The sequence below is a fragment of the Boleophthalmus pectinirostris genome, unplaced genomic scaffold (genome assembly GCF_026225935.1).
Source record: "Boleophthalmus pectinirostris isolate CB_2022bp ecotype Guang Dong unplaced genomic scaffold, ASM2622593v1 HiC_scaffold_22, whole genome shotgun sequence".
NCBI lineage: Eukaryota > Metazoa > Chordata > Actinopteri > Gobiiformes > Gobiidae > Boleophthalmus > Boleophthalmus pectinirostris.
This window is the reverse complement of record NW_026571190.1, coordinates 3895302-3909943: the sequence shown is the minus strand read 5'-3', so window position 1 is coordinate 3909943 and position 14642 is coordinate 3895302. Positions and strand designations below refer to the sequence as shown.

The 14642-nt window shown below is 41.9% G+C and overlaps 1 protein-coding gene across 1 annotated transcript in view; it reads right to left on the bottom strand.

Moving 5' to 3' along the window:
- The window catches only part of LOC110165654 (ophiophagus venom factor-like), a 70974-nt gene that overhangs the window by 45777 nt on the left and 10555 nt on the right, over nt 1-14642 (bottom strand). The window contains exons 8-15 of the mRNA XM_055158550.1: nt 13488-13579; nt 13190-13272; nt 12866-12953; nt 11701-11803; nt 9824-9938; nt 7780-7895; nt 5179-5322; nt 3904-4116 (exon numbers count right to left, since the gene is read on the bottom strand). Of these exons, the coding sequence (XP_055014525.1) occupies nt 3904-4116; nt 5179-5322; nt 7780-7895; nt 9824-9938; nt 11701-11803; nt 12866-12953; nt 13190-13272; nt 13488-13579 (954 nt within the window). The remainder of the gene's footprint in view (nt 1-3903; nt 4117-5178; nt 5323-7779; nt 7896-9823; nt 9939-11700; nt 11804-12865; nt 12954-13189; nt 13273-13487; nt 13580-14642) is intronic.

Below are 14642 nucleotides of genomic sequence, written 5' to 3'. Positions count from 1 at the left end.
ACGTGAGATTGACAGGCGGATCGGTGCAGCTTCGGCAGTGATGCGGTCGCTGTATCGGACCGTTGTGGTGAAGAGGGAGCTGAGTCGAAAGGCGAAGCTCTCGATTTACCGGTCAGTCTTCGTTCCTACTCTTACCTATGGTCATGAGCTCTGGGTAGTGACCGAAAGGACGAGATCGTGGATACAAGCGCTCGAAATGAGTTTCCTCCGCAGGGTGGCTGGGCGCTCCTTTAGAGATAGGGTGAGGAGCTCAGTCACACGGGAGGAGCTCGGAGTAGAGCCGCTGCTTCTCCACGTCGAGAGGAGCCAGTTGAGGTGGCTCGGGCATCTGTTCCGGATGCCTCCTGGGCGCCTCCCTCGGGAGGTGTTCTGGGCATGTCCCACCGGGAGGAGGCCCCGGGGAAGACCCAGGACATGCTGGAGGGACTATGTCTCTCGGCTGGCCTGGGAACGCCTCGGGGTCCCCCCGGAGGAGCTGGAGGACGTGTCTGGGGTGAAGGAAGTCTGGGAGTCCCTGCTTAGGCTGCTGCCCCCGCGACCCGGCCCCAGATAAGGGGACGAAAATGGATGGATGGAGACCTGGGTTTAGACTTGGTTCAGTCCTGGTTTAGTCTTGATTCAGTCCTAGTCCAGTTCTGGTCCAGTCCTGGTGTAGTCCTTGTGATTGGATCTGTGGTTGCAGCCTGTATATATTTATAATCCGCTAATGACACGGCGTAGGTTCAGTCCTGGACTACTGGCCTGTTGGACTAATGGGCTGACCCTGATTTATCACGGGCACAGGTAGGTAACGGTGGAATGTTAACGGGTCTGGGCGGGAGCAGATTTAACTTTAATATAATCCCTGGTTAATGGGTGAGTGTGGGTCTCCAAAAATTAACATGTGCAGGACTGAAAATGGTGGCCATCTTGAATTTTTGAGTGGCACACACCTTTTTCCATGAGAATGTTCCTTGAAGAATGTTTTGTACCAATCTTGATGATAGCGTCACCATTTGATAAATTGATGTAAGGATTTAAGAGAAATAGCGGCCATCTTGAAAAAGACTGGTGGCATCTCAACCATCAAATGTTTGTCTTCTTGATATTTTGAGGGACAAGCACCATCCTCCAATCTTAGATTAATCTTAATCTTAATAGAGTATTTTCACAAAATGTTAAGCCTACATCACAGTTTGAATGCTCGACGTAACGAGCATTTGACAGAAATAGCGGACATTTTGAAAAATGGACACCATTTTGAATTTTTGAGTGGCCAATGCCTTTTTCCCAAAAAGTGACCCTTAGAGAGTATCTAAATTTCATGATTTTATACCAAAGAGAACGATTTTCTTGAAATATGCAATTAATCTGCTGCACTACATTGACAGGTACAGAAATCATTTGTTTGCAGAGTTTGAGTCAAAAGGTTGTGCAACAAAATGTTAAGTTAAGGGTACCATCATTTTTGTCCAGGCCACTGTCATTATTTAGTTTTTTTCTAATAATTCTGTTTAAACACAGGTGAAAAACAATGTTTGATTTTCACTGGGCAATTTTCAGTATTATTGCTTTTATCAAGTTATTTCAGTGATGATTGTCGATTTTTCTTTCATTGCCAGAAGGGAACCAACAATTTTGTCCACATCTGTATATTTCTCACTAGCGATAAGGAGCTCTGATGTATCCCACAATCCACTGCACAGACAAAACCCAACTTTCCAAACACTACTGCACAAGTTACACTGCAGCAGATTATTCATTAAAATATTCTGCATAAGTAAATTTTACATGACTAAACTTTACAACATAACCACTTTAGAGCCAGATCAGCACATTTGAGATTGTAATGTGTTTAATGCAGATTTGTGTACATTTGTTATGTTTTACAGAAATGAAACCTTAACACCACATGGCTCATTTGCATAAACAGCGAGCTCCTTGTGCGCTGATGCTGTTCAGCCTCTGTCAGATTAAAGGACACGACTCAGTGGAATATGAGTGTTCTCTCTGTCACAGAGGATGTGCTGTTGATGGCCTTGTCTGTAAATGGTGGAAAAGGTTTGTGGTGCTAAAAGCATTTGTTGGCAGCAACTTTTGGCATTCATGCAGTAGTGAGTAGAGAATGAGACAACACGCAAGGGGAGGGGTAACAAAAGCAAGGAGCGAGTACAGAGAAGGCAAACAAGCAAAGTGGTGAAATCAAAATTAAATATAAGCATTATATGGATATATACAATATGTTAGAATCCATTTTGCGTTTAAAAAAAATTCTCAATATATTTTAAATATCGAGATATCGCCCACACCTAGGTTGAACCTTTATTTTCTTGGGTCTAAACTTGTGGGTTAAAGTTCTTTCAACTGACAACAATCACGTCTTTGGGGTTGCACTACTTTCAGAAGCTATTGTGAAAAAAAAAAAAAATCTATAAAATGTGAACAGTATTTTATACATGACGAGGTCTAATCTACTCCATCATTCATCCACAAATGGTCCAAGGTAGAAAAGGAAGTAAGATTTTTTTTGAAAATTGAATACTACTACTAGTATGATATTGTAACGACAACAACAACTACTACTACTGTTAAGGGTGAAGTATAGTTCTGTTCTTCAACTCAACGAACACTGTCGCTGTCGCCTTGTCGCCATTGTTTTTGATTGCGTCAAGGTCTATATGCCACAAAGTAATTCATGGGCACAATGCTAGGAGACTAGGATTTAAATCTGGTGTTTGTGTAAAAAACATGAACCACCTCCAGCTCCATAAAAGCACAGAACAGACTCACCATCATCAGCACATCTTCACAGAAAGAACACATATAATCAGGGTATCCCCAGGTTTGACCCCAAATTTAAGGTTTTTTTAAGATCACTTAAATGAAAATTAAGACCAACATCTCACCCATTATGCAGGCAAAAAACACCAGATCCAATTCTAATAATGATCAACCAACTACTGTAATATATCTAGAATCTAAGAGCTTCACTTCCCCATGATCCATCCAATGTTCTTCCTCCACCTTCCTGATGGTTTACTCATTGCTATCGGCGCCAGAAACCAAAGTACTGTTTGCACATACTCCAAATTAGATGTTACGTGATTTCATGTTGTTGTTGTTTTTTCCTCCCTCCTTTTAACATGGCACTGCAGCCCGGTTGAGTATACAAAAAAATAGGCTAATGAAATTGAAGACCTTTGTGAAAAAAAATAAGACTTGGACAACAGAATTTAAGAATATTTAAGGACTTACTTTAGGAACATGAAATGTAAGACTTTTTAAAGATGTTTAAGACCTCATGGCTACCCTGATATTCCACTGAGTCATGTCCGACAGAGGTTGACTGAATCAGGGCACAAGGAGCAAGCTATTTTTTTCAGTGCTCATATTTTATGCAAATGAGCCATGTGGTTTTAAGTTTCGTTTCTGTAAACCTAAACAAATGTGCGCAAAGCTGCATTAAACACATTATTACTCAATATATACTAAAAAAAGGAAAGTGAAGTACATGAAATGTATGTAGAGTGGCTGTAGAGGACCAGTCACAGCCCTTATTGTCTGCGTCACTTGCCCCTGCTGTCTGTGTCGTTTTGACGCGTATTTAGAACATTTTGGAAGTGCATGTCAGTTGACACAGACACTCTGCGTAGGAGGTTCAAGTTGACACGGACTCTCTCTCTCGTGAGGCAGATGATTTGACGATAGACCGTAAATTGGGCTTTACTGTTGATAATACCATTACTGCCTACAACCGCTACTGCTACTTTAAGTACAACAGCTGCTCCTACTGTTAATACTATTATTACTTCTACTGCCAGTACAACTGTTCATACTACTATCGCTGCTACTACTGCTACTGCTACTGCTACTACTACTGCTAGCACTCTAGCTTTTCCACACTCACACTACTACTGCACTCACCATGTACGTGATGTGTTTGACGTGCTGCTGGTGCTCTGGCTTCTCCAAGCTCACAGTGAAGCTGAGGCGCAGACTGTCACCCACACTGACCCGGTGGCCCGCCCAAGAGATGTAGAGCAGGTTGTGGGAGGAGCTGTGCGTGGCGTAGGGCTTCAACCGGAGCTCTGTGCGGGCCTGCTGCAGCGCCTGCAGACCTGGCTGCACCGTCTCTGCCTGCACACAATTGATACTTTGGGGTGACATCGTACTAGAGGTGTTCTACATGCAAGTCTATTGCGGAGTGTTCAGCAGCTACCATTGTCGTTACCTAGTGGTGACAGGCTGCAGTTTCGCGGCACATTCAAGTTGTGTCTTCAGTTTGGGGCAACCTGCAGGGAAGAGCTAACTACACTGAAACTACTCTGAAACTAACACACCTACTTGTTTACAGTTTCTGTGTGTCTTTTAGCATAAGCTATAACTGTTTACCCTATTTTGATTTACGTCTGAGGATGGAGTTGTAAATAGGAGATTGATGATGTCTAAAGGTCCATTCAGACCATGGCGTCAAAAAACGGACGCCATTGCATTTGAGTTTAGATGCCCCTGACCCATGTCTTGGATGCCATGGAGGCATGGGAGAAAAATACTTGATGAGCATCCAGGGCGTCCATTGCCCTGGAAACAAGTGCCATTTCCTGGTCTTTTCTCGGAACGATGACAGTCCAGGCTGAGAGAGAGTATTTATTACATAAAACCATCAATGGAGGAGATTAGCTCGGAGGCTGTGGCATGTATATATTTATACTCCACTAATGACACTAGTTTAGGCCTGGTCCAGTCCTGGTCCAGTCCTGGTGTAGCACTGGTGATCGGCTCGGCATGTATATATTTATACTCTGCTAATGTTTGTGGCTCCCTGCCCCGGTTCCCGGGTCTTTCTCTTTCTTCTCCTTCTTCCGGATAATTTGCTTTATCCACATCAATGGATAATCCTCCCTGATTGGTTGACGCAGCGCATCCAACGGCTAAAGCATTTCAGCATTTTCAACTTCTGACGGAAACACCCTGGACACGCGTTCTTAGCACTGACGCCTGAACGCTCAAGACGGGCAGCGCTGACGCTAGATTTGCCAGATCTACACTAGAGGGTCAGCAGATTGTATACAGTATAAGATAAATTGTGGAAGAGGTTATAGTAAAAATGTGTTTCTAATTTTGCTCATTGCATTAAAATTGCAATTAATCTTCGCAGCCCGAGTACAGATACATTTAAATAAAGAAATGTGTTCTGACCGTGATGACTTGCACGTTCCTGTCTTTGGGCATGTTGATACTGGTGCGAGTGGAGCCTCCACTGACCACTAGTGGAGTGTCCTGGAATGACAGCTTCACTTGGACATTTTGGACCGGAGAGTTGTCATGGTGTCTCACATCCACCTGCACAGTTACAATCACAATTTACCTTCAAGATTCAAGGCTCCATATTATGCTACTTTCTGATCTATGTTATAATGTTGTTTAGTCATTTAGTCAGACTTCTTTTCTCAAACTGAAAATACTCTTTCCACCTTGTGAAGTCATGTAGAAATAGAGGTGCTCCACTGTGTTTTTAAACTCAACATTTGAATGATTTTATCCCAGGAATTGAAAATATCTACTGAACAAAAAGTAAAAAGTAGCTGTTTATTTGAAAATTATCACTACATGACATCACAGGGTGGAACAGAGCACTTTAGAGACTAATAATAAAGAGATACTCAAACATGTGTGAATGAAACAAAACACAACTCCAGGTCTGTTTTTGTGTGAATATTATAAACATGGTTAGAAGCTCACAAAAATCCACTTTGTGTAATATAGGACTTTTAAAATATCAGAAAAATACTTTGTTTGTCCATAAATTGTCTCTGCATTTTAAATGGAATTTTCAGTGTTGATGACATAGGCAAAGGGATTCTGTTTCAGAACTCATTTCAATTCAAAAAGTTTACGGTCTAATTTCCATATTGAAAAATTGAAATTATGTTCTCATTCTCAATCTTCTAAATTAAATAATAATAATAAAATAAAAGGAAAAGTTTAAAGTTCTTCTTTAGGGAGACAAAGATTCCTAGGTTCCATCTGGTGGTCAGAGAGGGGAGAGAGTTCAGCATTCTAACAGCCTGGTGGATGAATCTGTTAGTGAGTCTGGTGGGAATGTAGGCTCCTGTACCTCCTCCCAGAGGGCAGGAGGGTAAACAGATTCTGTGCAGGGCTACTTGCATCACTCATAATTGTGAGGGCTTTGCAGATGAGGCAGGTGGTGTATAAGTCTTGCAGGGAGGGGAGTGGTGCACCAATGATGTTCCTGGCTGTGTTCACTACAGCTTCTGACCAATACAGTGATGCAGCAGAAAGGATGCTCTCAATGGTTCCTCTGGTGAGGCACTTGGCCGCTTGAGTTTCCACAGGAAGTGGAGGTGCTGCTGGGCTTTCTTCACCACTGATGCAGTGTTGGTGGTCCAGCAGAGGACCTCAGTGATGTGCATCTCCAGGAATTTAGTGCTGCTCACTCTCCACAGCAGCATCATCGATGGCCAGTGCCAGATGTTGGGTGTGGCCTCTCTGGAAGTCAACAACAATCTCCAAAGTCTTGCTGATATTCAGCTGGAGGTTGTTGTCTCTGCACCACATGGTCAGAAGGTCAATCTTTTTCGTGTAGTGAGTCTCGTCTCCCTTGGTGATGAGACCCACCAGAGTTGTGTCGTCCGCGAACTTCACAAGGTGGTTGGTGCTGTATGTTGTTGTGCAGTCATGTGCCAGCAGGCTGAAGATCAGAAGGCTGAGCACGCAGCCTTGGGGAGCCCCCATGTTTAGAGTGATGATGCTTGAGGTATTATTGCCAACACGTACTGCTTGTGGTCTCTGGCTGAGGAAGTCTAGCAGCCAGTTGCATAGGAAGGTGCTGAGACGTAGCTTGTTGAATTTGCCAATGTATTGTTGTGGTTATGGTGTGATTATTGTGCTGAATGCTGAACTGAAATCTATGAACAGCATTCTCACATATGAGTCTTTATTGTCCAGATGGGTGAGAGCTGGGTGGAGGGCAGAGCAGATCGCATTCTCTGTGGAACGTTTGGCTCGGTATGTGAACTGGAAGGGGTCCAGGGTGGGGAGGGGGAAGATCAGTGCCACAGGCGGCGGTAATCATTGAAGCAGGATGGGAATGGTTTCTTTGGCGTGATGGTAAGGGCCTTTAAGCCAGATGGGACAATGGCTTGCTCCAAAGAGGTGTTGAAGATGTCTGTAAGGACATCCTTTAGCTCCTCTGCACAATCCTTCAGCACAAGACCTGGGATGTTGTCTGGACCTGCTGCTTTGCGTGGGTTGATGGTGGTGAGTGTCCTCTTCACACTGGCGGCAGAGAGGCAGAGAGTCTGGTCGTGGAGAGGCGGTGTGGTTTTCTGTGGGTGGGTGTTGTTTTGTGCTGCAAAGCATGCAAAGTAGCTGTTCAGGTCTGTTCAGGACTGTTCTCAAGCCAGCTTTATCCCCAGCTCTGAAGGCTTTGTCTCTGGCCCTCAGCAGACTGTGTACTTACTACTCTTGTCAACTATGGCTTCTGGTTAGCCCGAGTGATGTTTTTGTGTGGGTCACATCATCAGTGCATTTGGTGATGTAAGAGGTCACAGTGTCTGTGTACTCCTCAATGTTTACAACTCTGTGCTACTTCCTGTATTTTTTTTCCCCACAAACCTCCACTTAACTGATGTAAAACTATGATAACCAATTCAGAATTACAAAAACATGAAAACCTCACACACACACTTTAAGCCTGATGTGGGCTTGTTTAAATCAAATCAAGAGGCAAGAGTCATTTCAAGTGGTCAAAGATCAGCTTGGCTCTTTAGAATTCACCGTGAGGTCGAGGGGCAGGCCGGGTTTGAAGTACTTTGGAGCGTCTCGGAACGATAAAACAAACGGAGAATTGACGATCCGGATCCCGCTCTTCTCTGTCTCCACCAGATCACTGCCTGGAAACAGCACAGGGGACAGCAGTGAGGCATTATCATCACATCATTCTAACAGTGAGTTCAGTTCATACGTTACATTTTATATACTACCTTTATTTATGTATGCATTACTGAAATTCTCTCTTGAGTTACAGTGATAATAAACCATTTTGAAAAACTGTCTGTACTCTGTGCTCTCACAGTTTTAGTAAAGTTTGTGGACAGACAGAGGACACATACAAGTTTTAGACAGGCCATGCCTCATGTGAAAGTTCAGAACAGAATTCCCTCACTGAGCTGCAGAGGCTGCACTAACCCTGATTCATGATTGGTGCAGGTGCTGCGGTTTAGGTTAGGGTTAGTGACCATTCAGATCAAAGACACATGTGAGGCTCATTCTGCTTTCTGATTGGATAATTATCTTGAGAACCAAAACAGCAAACTCAATCAGCATTAGAACTGTCACCAGTAAAAATTATATTTGATTTGGACATGTTTACCTTGTATCTGGGCACACATATAGGTCATGTTTGTGAAATTTAAGATCAAAATAATACATACAGTTACAGTTTGTTCCACTTAATAATTAGACCCGCCCCTGTTGTGTTGTCACATGCCACCTCTAGAGGCTGTCTGTGTTACTGCTGTCTGACAGTGTGCCAGCTTTGGCCTGACAGTCCTCTCTCTTCCTCCTCTGCTTTTGATCCATGCTTCAGTGTCTCTGGGTTAAACTGCCAGAAGCAGAGGGGCCCATCTCCAGATCTTTGCCTAGTCTTGGTCAGGATGATTTGAGGATTTGACCTGTTGTGCATGTTTTGAGTTGATGGGGGAAACTGAAGTGCCTGAAGTAAACTCATCCAGACTAGGGATGGGCATGATTAGTCGATTAATCAATAATTGACCATTAAGAATTTCATCGATTACATTCATTTTAATCGACAAACCGAATGTAGGTTGCTGTGCGTAGCGTGATCAAACAAACTCCACACAGAAAGGCCCAGGAGCTGAACCTGGAACCTTCTTGCTGTGAAGTGTGAGTGCTAGCTGCTCAGCCACCATGGTACAGGTATTTTAGTGTAATATAGCGCCCCCTGGCTGAAAGTAGTGTTCCTGTTTAAATCACATGATCTGTTTGTGCAGTGGTTTTGTAATGTCTTTGTAGCAGTGATGAAATAGTTTGTGTGCAGGTCTAAAGTTTATGACAACAAACAAAACCCTGAGTCCAGTTCCTGGCAGCAGTGAGAATTAACAACAACAAATACACAAAGTCACGTGGAACATGTCTGGACATGGACATTGGGCAGTAGCAATGCTTAAAACCAGTCTGTCAATGATTTATAGACTTAGAGAAGTACATTTTGAAACCACAATATTGATCTAAACCGATTAAATGAAAGAAAAAAAAATCCAATGACTTCTGTGTTAGAAAAGTGTGGTGTCCACTGGGAGTTCTCCTCACCGTAAACGTCATCACATCAAAGAGCCGCAGGCTGTGGGCCCCTCCTATGGATAGCTGCATATCACACTAGTGAGTAGGGGATTGTTTTTCATTTGTACCAAAATGCCACCGCAACACTGCTGAAACCTACGTGTATTACCGATTAAGAAACTAAAGTACATCACAGTGGGTGTGTAAAATGGGGGATCTGCAAAATGGCGTCTTGAAAATAAGCACGTGTGCTCACACGTGCATGAATCACTCCAGATACAATTCTGGGTGAGTAAATGATGAGGAGAAATCATTATAATATGGTTCAAAGCTCTGAGAAGTTGATTTTGCAGAATAGGTCAGATTTAAAAGCTGTGAGGCTCAGAGGCACAAGATTTTTTTTTTACAGAAGATAAAATCAATAGCTAAATATAACTCCAAGTATGGTTTTAATGTGAGAACAATTATCTAATATGGTTAAATGCTCTAAAAAGTCCAATTTTGCATGAAAGCTGAGTACCTGAGAGAGTGAGCACTGAGGCCTTCACGTAGATGGACTTTCCCACTAAACTCCTGATTTCTGGGCACTCTGCCTTCAGGTCATCCATGGTCAGAGACACTGTCCCTCCATCCAGCTGAAAGAGGACAAAACTATGATTAATTCTGTTAACAAGACACAAGGAGAAATTCAATTTCTCCAGTGGACAAACAGGTCAAAAAACATTTCACAGCTCATCCAAGCTGCTTCTTCAGTTCTGGTCAGACGTTGGTGGACACTTCCTTATATCTGCCTGAAGGGAGGAGCTAACTACACTGAAACTACTCTGAAACTAACACCCTGCTTGTTAGCGAGGCCTATTCATCTGTACTAAGTGTGGGGAGCATAATCACTGAGGCCCAAAATGAGGGTTTTGACTGACCAGAACTGAAGAAGCAGCTTGGATGAGCTATGAAATATTTTTCAACCTAAATAGCCGTTTGTCCAGTTGACAAATTGAATTTCTCTTTGCCATGGATTCTACCTGGACGACTGAGGGATGCTACACACAACTGTTAAAAAGAGCTGAAAGATGTCAGCAGCATCAATCAGAGGTGGGGGCTTTCAAGTCATGACTTGGACGAGTCAGACTTGAGTCTATTTTGAGACTTGAGAAAACGGCTTTGGCCAGCTGTAAAGTTTTTAAAGTGCTTTATAAACAAAGTTGCTATTGTATGGTGTGATATGGAGATGAGTTGATGTTTTAGAAACACTTTCTCTCTAGACTACAGCTGACAATTGCAGTGCTGAATTTTACAGGAAACTCAAACATGTCCCTCCCCACTCATCTAATTGACTATTAAATTTTAAATCTCCAGACTATTACAGTAAATACTGCACCATGACATTAGGATTTGGATATTGTTACATCCCTATTTGTTACATGACTCTTGAAGTAGGACTAGTTAATAAAATAATAATAATAGAAATGGCAAAAATACAGTCTAGTAGTTAGTTCTTCATTTTAAAAGACTTGAAATTACTTGAAGCCAAAGACTTGAGATTTACTTGAGTTGCAAAATAAAGGTTTGGTTCCACCTCTGGCATCAGTAAGTGGTTTTCATTTCTTTGTTCTTTCAGATGGCGGTTTACAGATACACAGTACATTACTACAACAACTCCATTTGCCGTGTAACTTCTGTAGTATTTTTACAGCAAAATAAGAAACTGCATGGATGGCAGTGTTGTACAAGTTAACACTTTTGTCGGACTAAATTACATGTCTATATGTGTTCTTTCTGTGACAGAGGGATGTCACTGCAACTTTTGGACGTATAATTTGTAGAATGCACTGAAAATGATGAGGGCAGCTCCACTGCACGCTCGTGCGTATGGAGCAACACGTCCTGCACGTGGAGATTTCAGAAAATAGGATCCATCCTATTTTTTGACGCTCTTTGAGGCGCCTATCCCCATCAAAATACATAGAGAGCATGTATCTATTGTTGTATTTGTGCATTTACCATCAGCACAATGTGCTCCTGGGCAGTTCTGTATCCTGTGAAAGAGCCCAGGTCCAGAAATACTGTTCATTAATGCTTTCCCATTGAGAAACACAGAGCCGGAGCCGCGCCCTAGCGAAACCACAGCCGTGCGTCAATGCAAAGGCAGCTCCACCGGCATCTGCAGCAGGACGTACACACACTCTCTGTGTTTCTCAATGGGAAAGACGATCAAATTTGACTGGGCGCCTTTAGCCGCTTGTATCAGGTCTACAGTGAAACTAAAAAGTGCGAGCTCAAGTTCTTGATTTACAGAAGTGTTGCGTTCAGTTCAACGTTCACTGAAAAATGAACGTGTTCAATGAACGCGTTCATGCACAACACTAATGGATGGATACATGCAAAATAAAGACTTACATTGGTGACCTGCTTCATGGCTCTCAGACGGATCTTCTCTTTCTCATGTTTCACTCCAAACATGACGTAAGCCTTTCCCTGCACAGGCTGACCGTACAGGTACCTGACACACACACGTTTAAAGAGGGAGGATTGCACTTCTATGGGGCATTAACTGCTAACACACAACATCAGAACGTATTTATATCACCATGTTACCTTTTATTGTTAAAAATGTTGAAATGCTGAAAATATATTCACTGAAAACAACGTATTAATATGTTTTCTAAGTTTCTTTTGTTTTTGACGCTGAGTTTCCCTTTGCTCCCTGCACTGTTACTAACCCTTCAGAGCGCTATCACAACACAGTCAGTGTGTATCCCACTAGTTAAACTACGGCACATCGCATCAGGTTTGTCCAGTGGCTGTGTACAGTTTTGTGTCATGTTTGTGTATATTTAAGTTGAATTGTGGTGTGGGAGCATGGGCAGCGTTGGCTTGTGGGTGGAGCATGTTACAGCATGTTTATGTGTTGATCATGCTGATTATGTGTTGATCATGCTGATTCACCCAATATCTTGTACCTTGGAATGACAACAGGGTGAAAAACACGTATGACTATCTATAGTTCTATAAAAGACATGTTTTTCTGTACTTTGAGATGCCACGAAGCAGAAAACTGATGTATGTGGACCCCGTGGCATGTACCCACCCATGATAAAGTGTACCGGGTCAGCATTATTGTTCATTTTCTTGCTGTATATGCTAAATCAACAAGTTAATGTTTTGTCAGATGTGTGGTATAAAGCTACCCCTCATTGTGAGTTGGGCAGAGGCGTCGTTCCGGGGTGGCAGTTGTACTTGGTAATCAACACTGAATCCCTCTCAATGGAAAATGCTGAAATAAAGTGGCCTGCTTTCTCGGATCCTTCCATCTTGTGTGCTTCTTTTTAGGACACGCACTGAATCTTCCGAAAACCCACAAGCACAGCACAGAATCTTACAGCTGACCAGTAGGAGGGTTTGAATATGGTCCAGGAGAGATCGCTGAAATACTCAAACATGCATGGATGACTCTAAAACCTCTTCAGGCATGTTTTTAATGAGGGACCATTATAACATGGAAGAAAGATCTAAACCAGGACTAAACCAGGACTAAATCAGGACTAAACCAGTAGTCTCATACCTGGCTGTGATGGTTATGACCAGTTCATTGTCGTCGACGCTGAAGAAAGGTTTCTGTGGAGTGAGGGTCACGTTGAAAGCAGGAAGCACTGAAAGAGAGAGAGCACAGGGTTTAGTCCTGGTTCAGTCTTGGTCTACTCTTGGTTTATTCTTGATTTAACTTCATTTTTGTATTATTTTAAAGAAGACATATCGTGAGTTGTCTGCTTTATAGTTATAATCTCTGACATATGTGGATCATATGTTATAATTTGGACATTTTAAATCTCAATATTGATCTGAAACAACTTAATAAAAGAAACAGTGGCAGTGACAGAAGACTTACCGTATTTTTTGACCTCAAACGTAGAGTTGAACGTATTCTGCTCCCAGTGGTCAAACTTTGCTGTCACCGTCCACATGCCTTCACTTCAAAAACAAAACAAGACATCTGTGTAGTTCTTAATCTTAAATTATATTCAAATTATATATGATAATTTGGATCATTTCAGCCCTGGAATTGCCAATCTTTACTGAACTAAAGGTAACTACAGCTTTATGACATCACAAGGTGGAACAGAGCATTTTGAGCCATTTTGCGTAATAGAGGAGCTTTAAATTTAAATATAAAAATAAAAACTGACTTGGCGAATTCTGTGAGGAGAAATTTGTCTTTAAAGATGCCGTTGGTGGCTCTCTTTCTGGCCGTCTGATAAACCGCAACACCATCAGGATTCTGTCAAAACACAATACATTTGAACATATTACATTTGTACAGCAGCAGTTTAGAGGGCGTTTAGGTGCACTGTGCATCTTTTATGGTGGAGAATCCATCACCTGCTGGCCTTCAAGGAGATGTTATTGCTTTGTTGTTGGTGGATTTTAGTTTATTTCAAGGAAGACAACTATAAGTCACATTACAGGTCGGCTCTGCATAGAGAGGCAACCCTTACCGTAAGAGAGTTATTGTATTTTTGAGCAACAGAAGCACCCGTAATGATTAAATGCTAGATTAGATAGGGCACATTCACACTAGCACTTTTTTAGGACCGTGCTCAAGCATGATTGCAAAGGGTTCTATGGCCCACACTCACACCTCCACAATCAAACTGAGCCACAGCCCAGTGACGTACAGTGCTGTTTGTTTACATGATGTGCAGCAGACCTGTAAGTAAGAACAGTAAGAATATAATAACATATATATATATATATATATATATATATATATACATATATATATATATAGGGATGCACCGAAATGAAAATTTGTGGCTGACATCGAAACCAAATAAAAAATTTAACACTTGGCTGAATACAGAAACCAAAACCGAACATCAGCTGTGGTTTTTCACTTTTTTTTAATATTGCATAAATAGTCTAGAATAAAATTTTGGACATGTTTTTAAAAGAAAGTAAATGCATATTTAATATTCTTTAAATATTACAGTAGCCTTTCCAGTAAGTATACCAGTAAGTTTTTCATTCATATTATGTTAGGCCTTCAAACAAAACAATTCCAAAAAAAACTTAAGTGCATTAAAGTGGATAAACCCACATGACTGAACTGTTGTCCTTTTGGCACAAGTCTGCTTAGCCACAGTAGATAGGCTAATAATGTAAACAGAAGGCTCAAGTAAATAATAATACTTACACTTATAATAATTATAAATGTGTGCTTGTAACCTCATACACTTAGGGTGCACTCACACTAGGACTTTAGCACCGTGCTCAAGCACGGATCGCAGTTACTCAAACGAGAAATACAGTGAATAAACTCTGCTTAAAATCATACAGCAAAT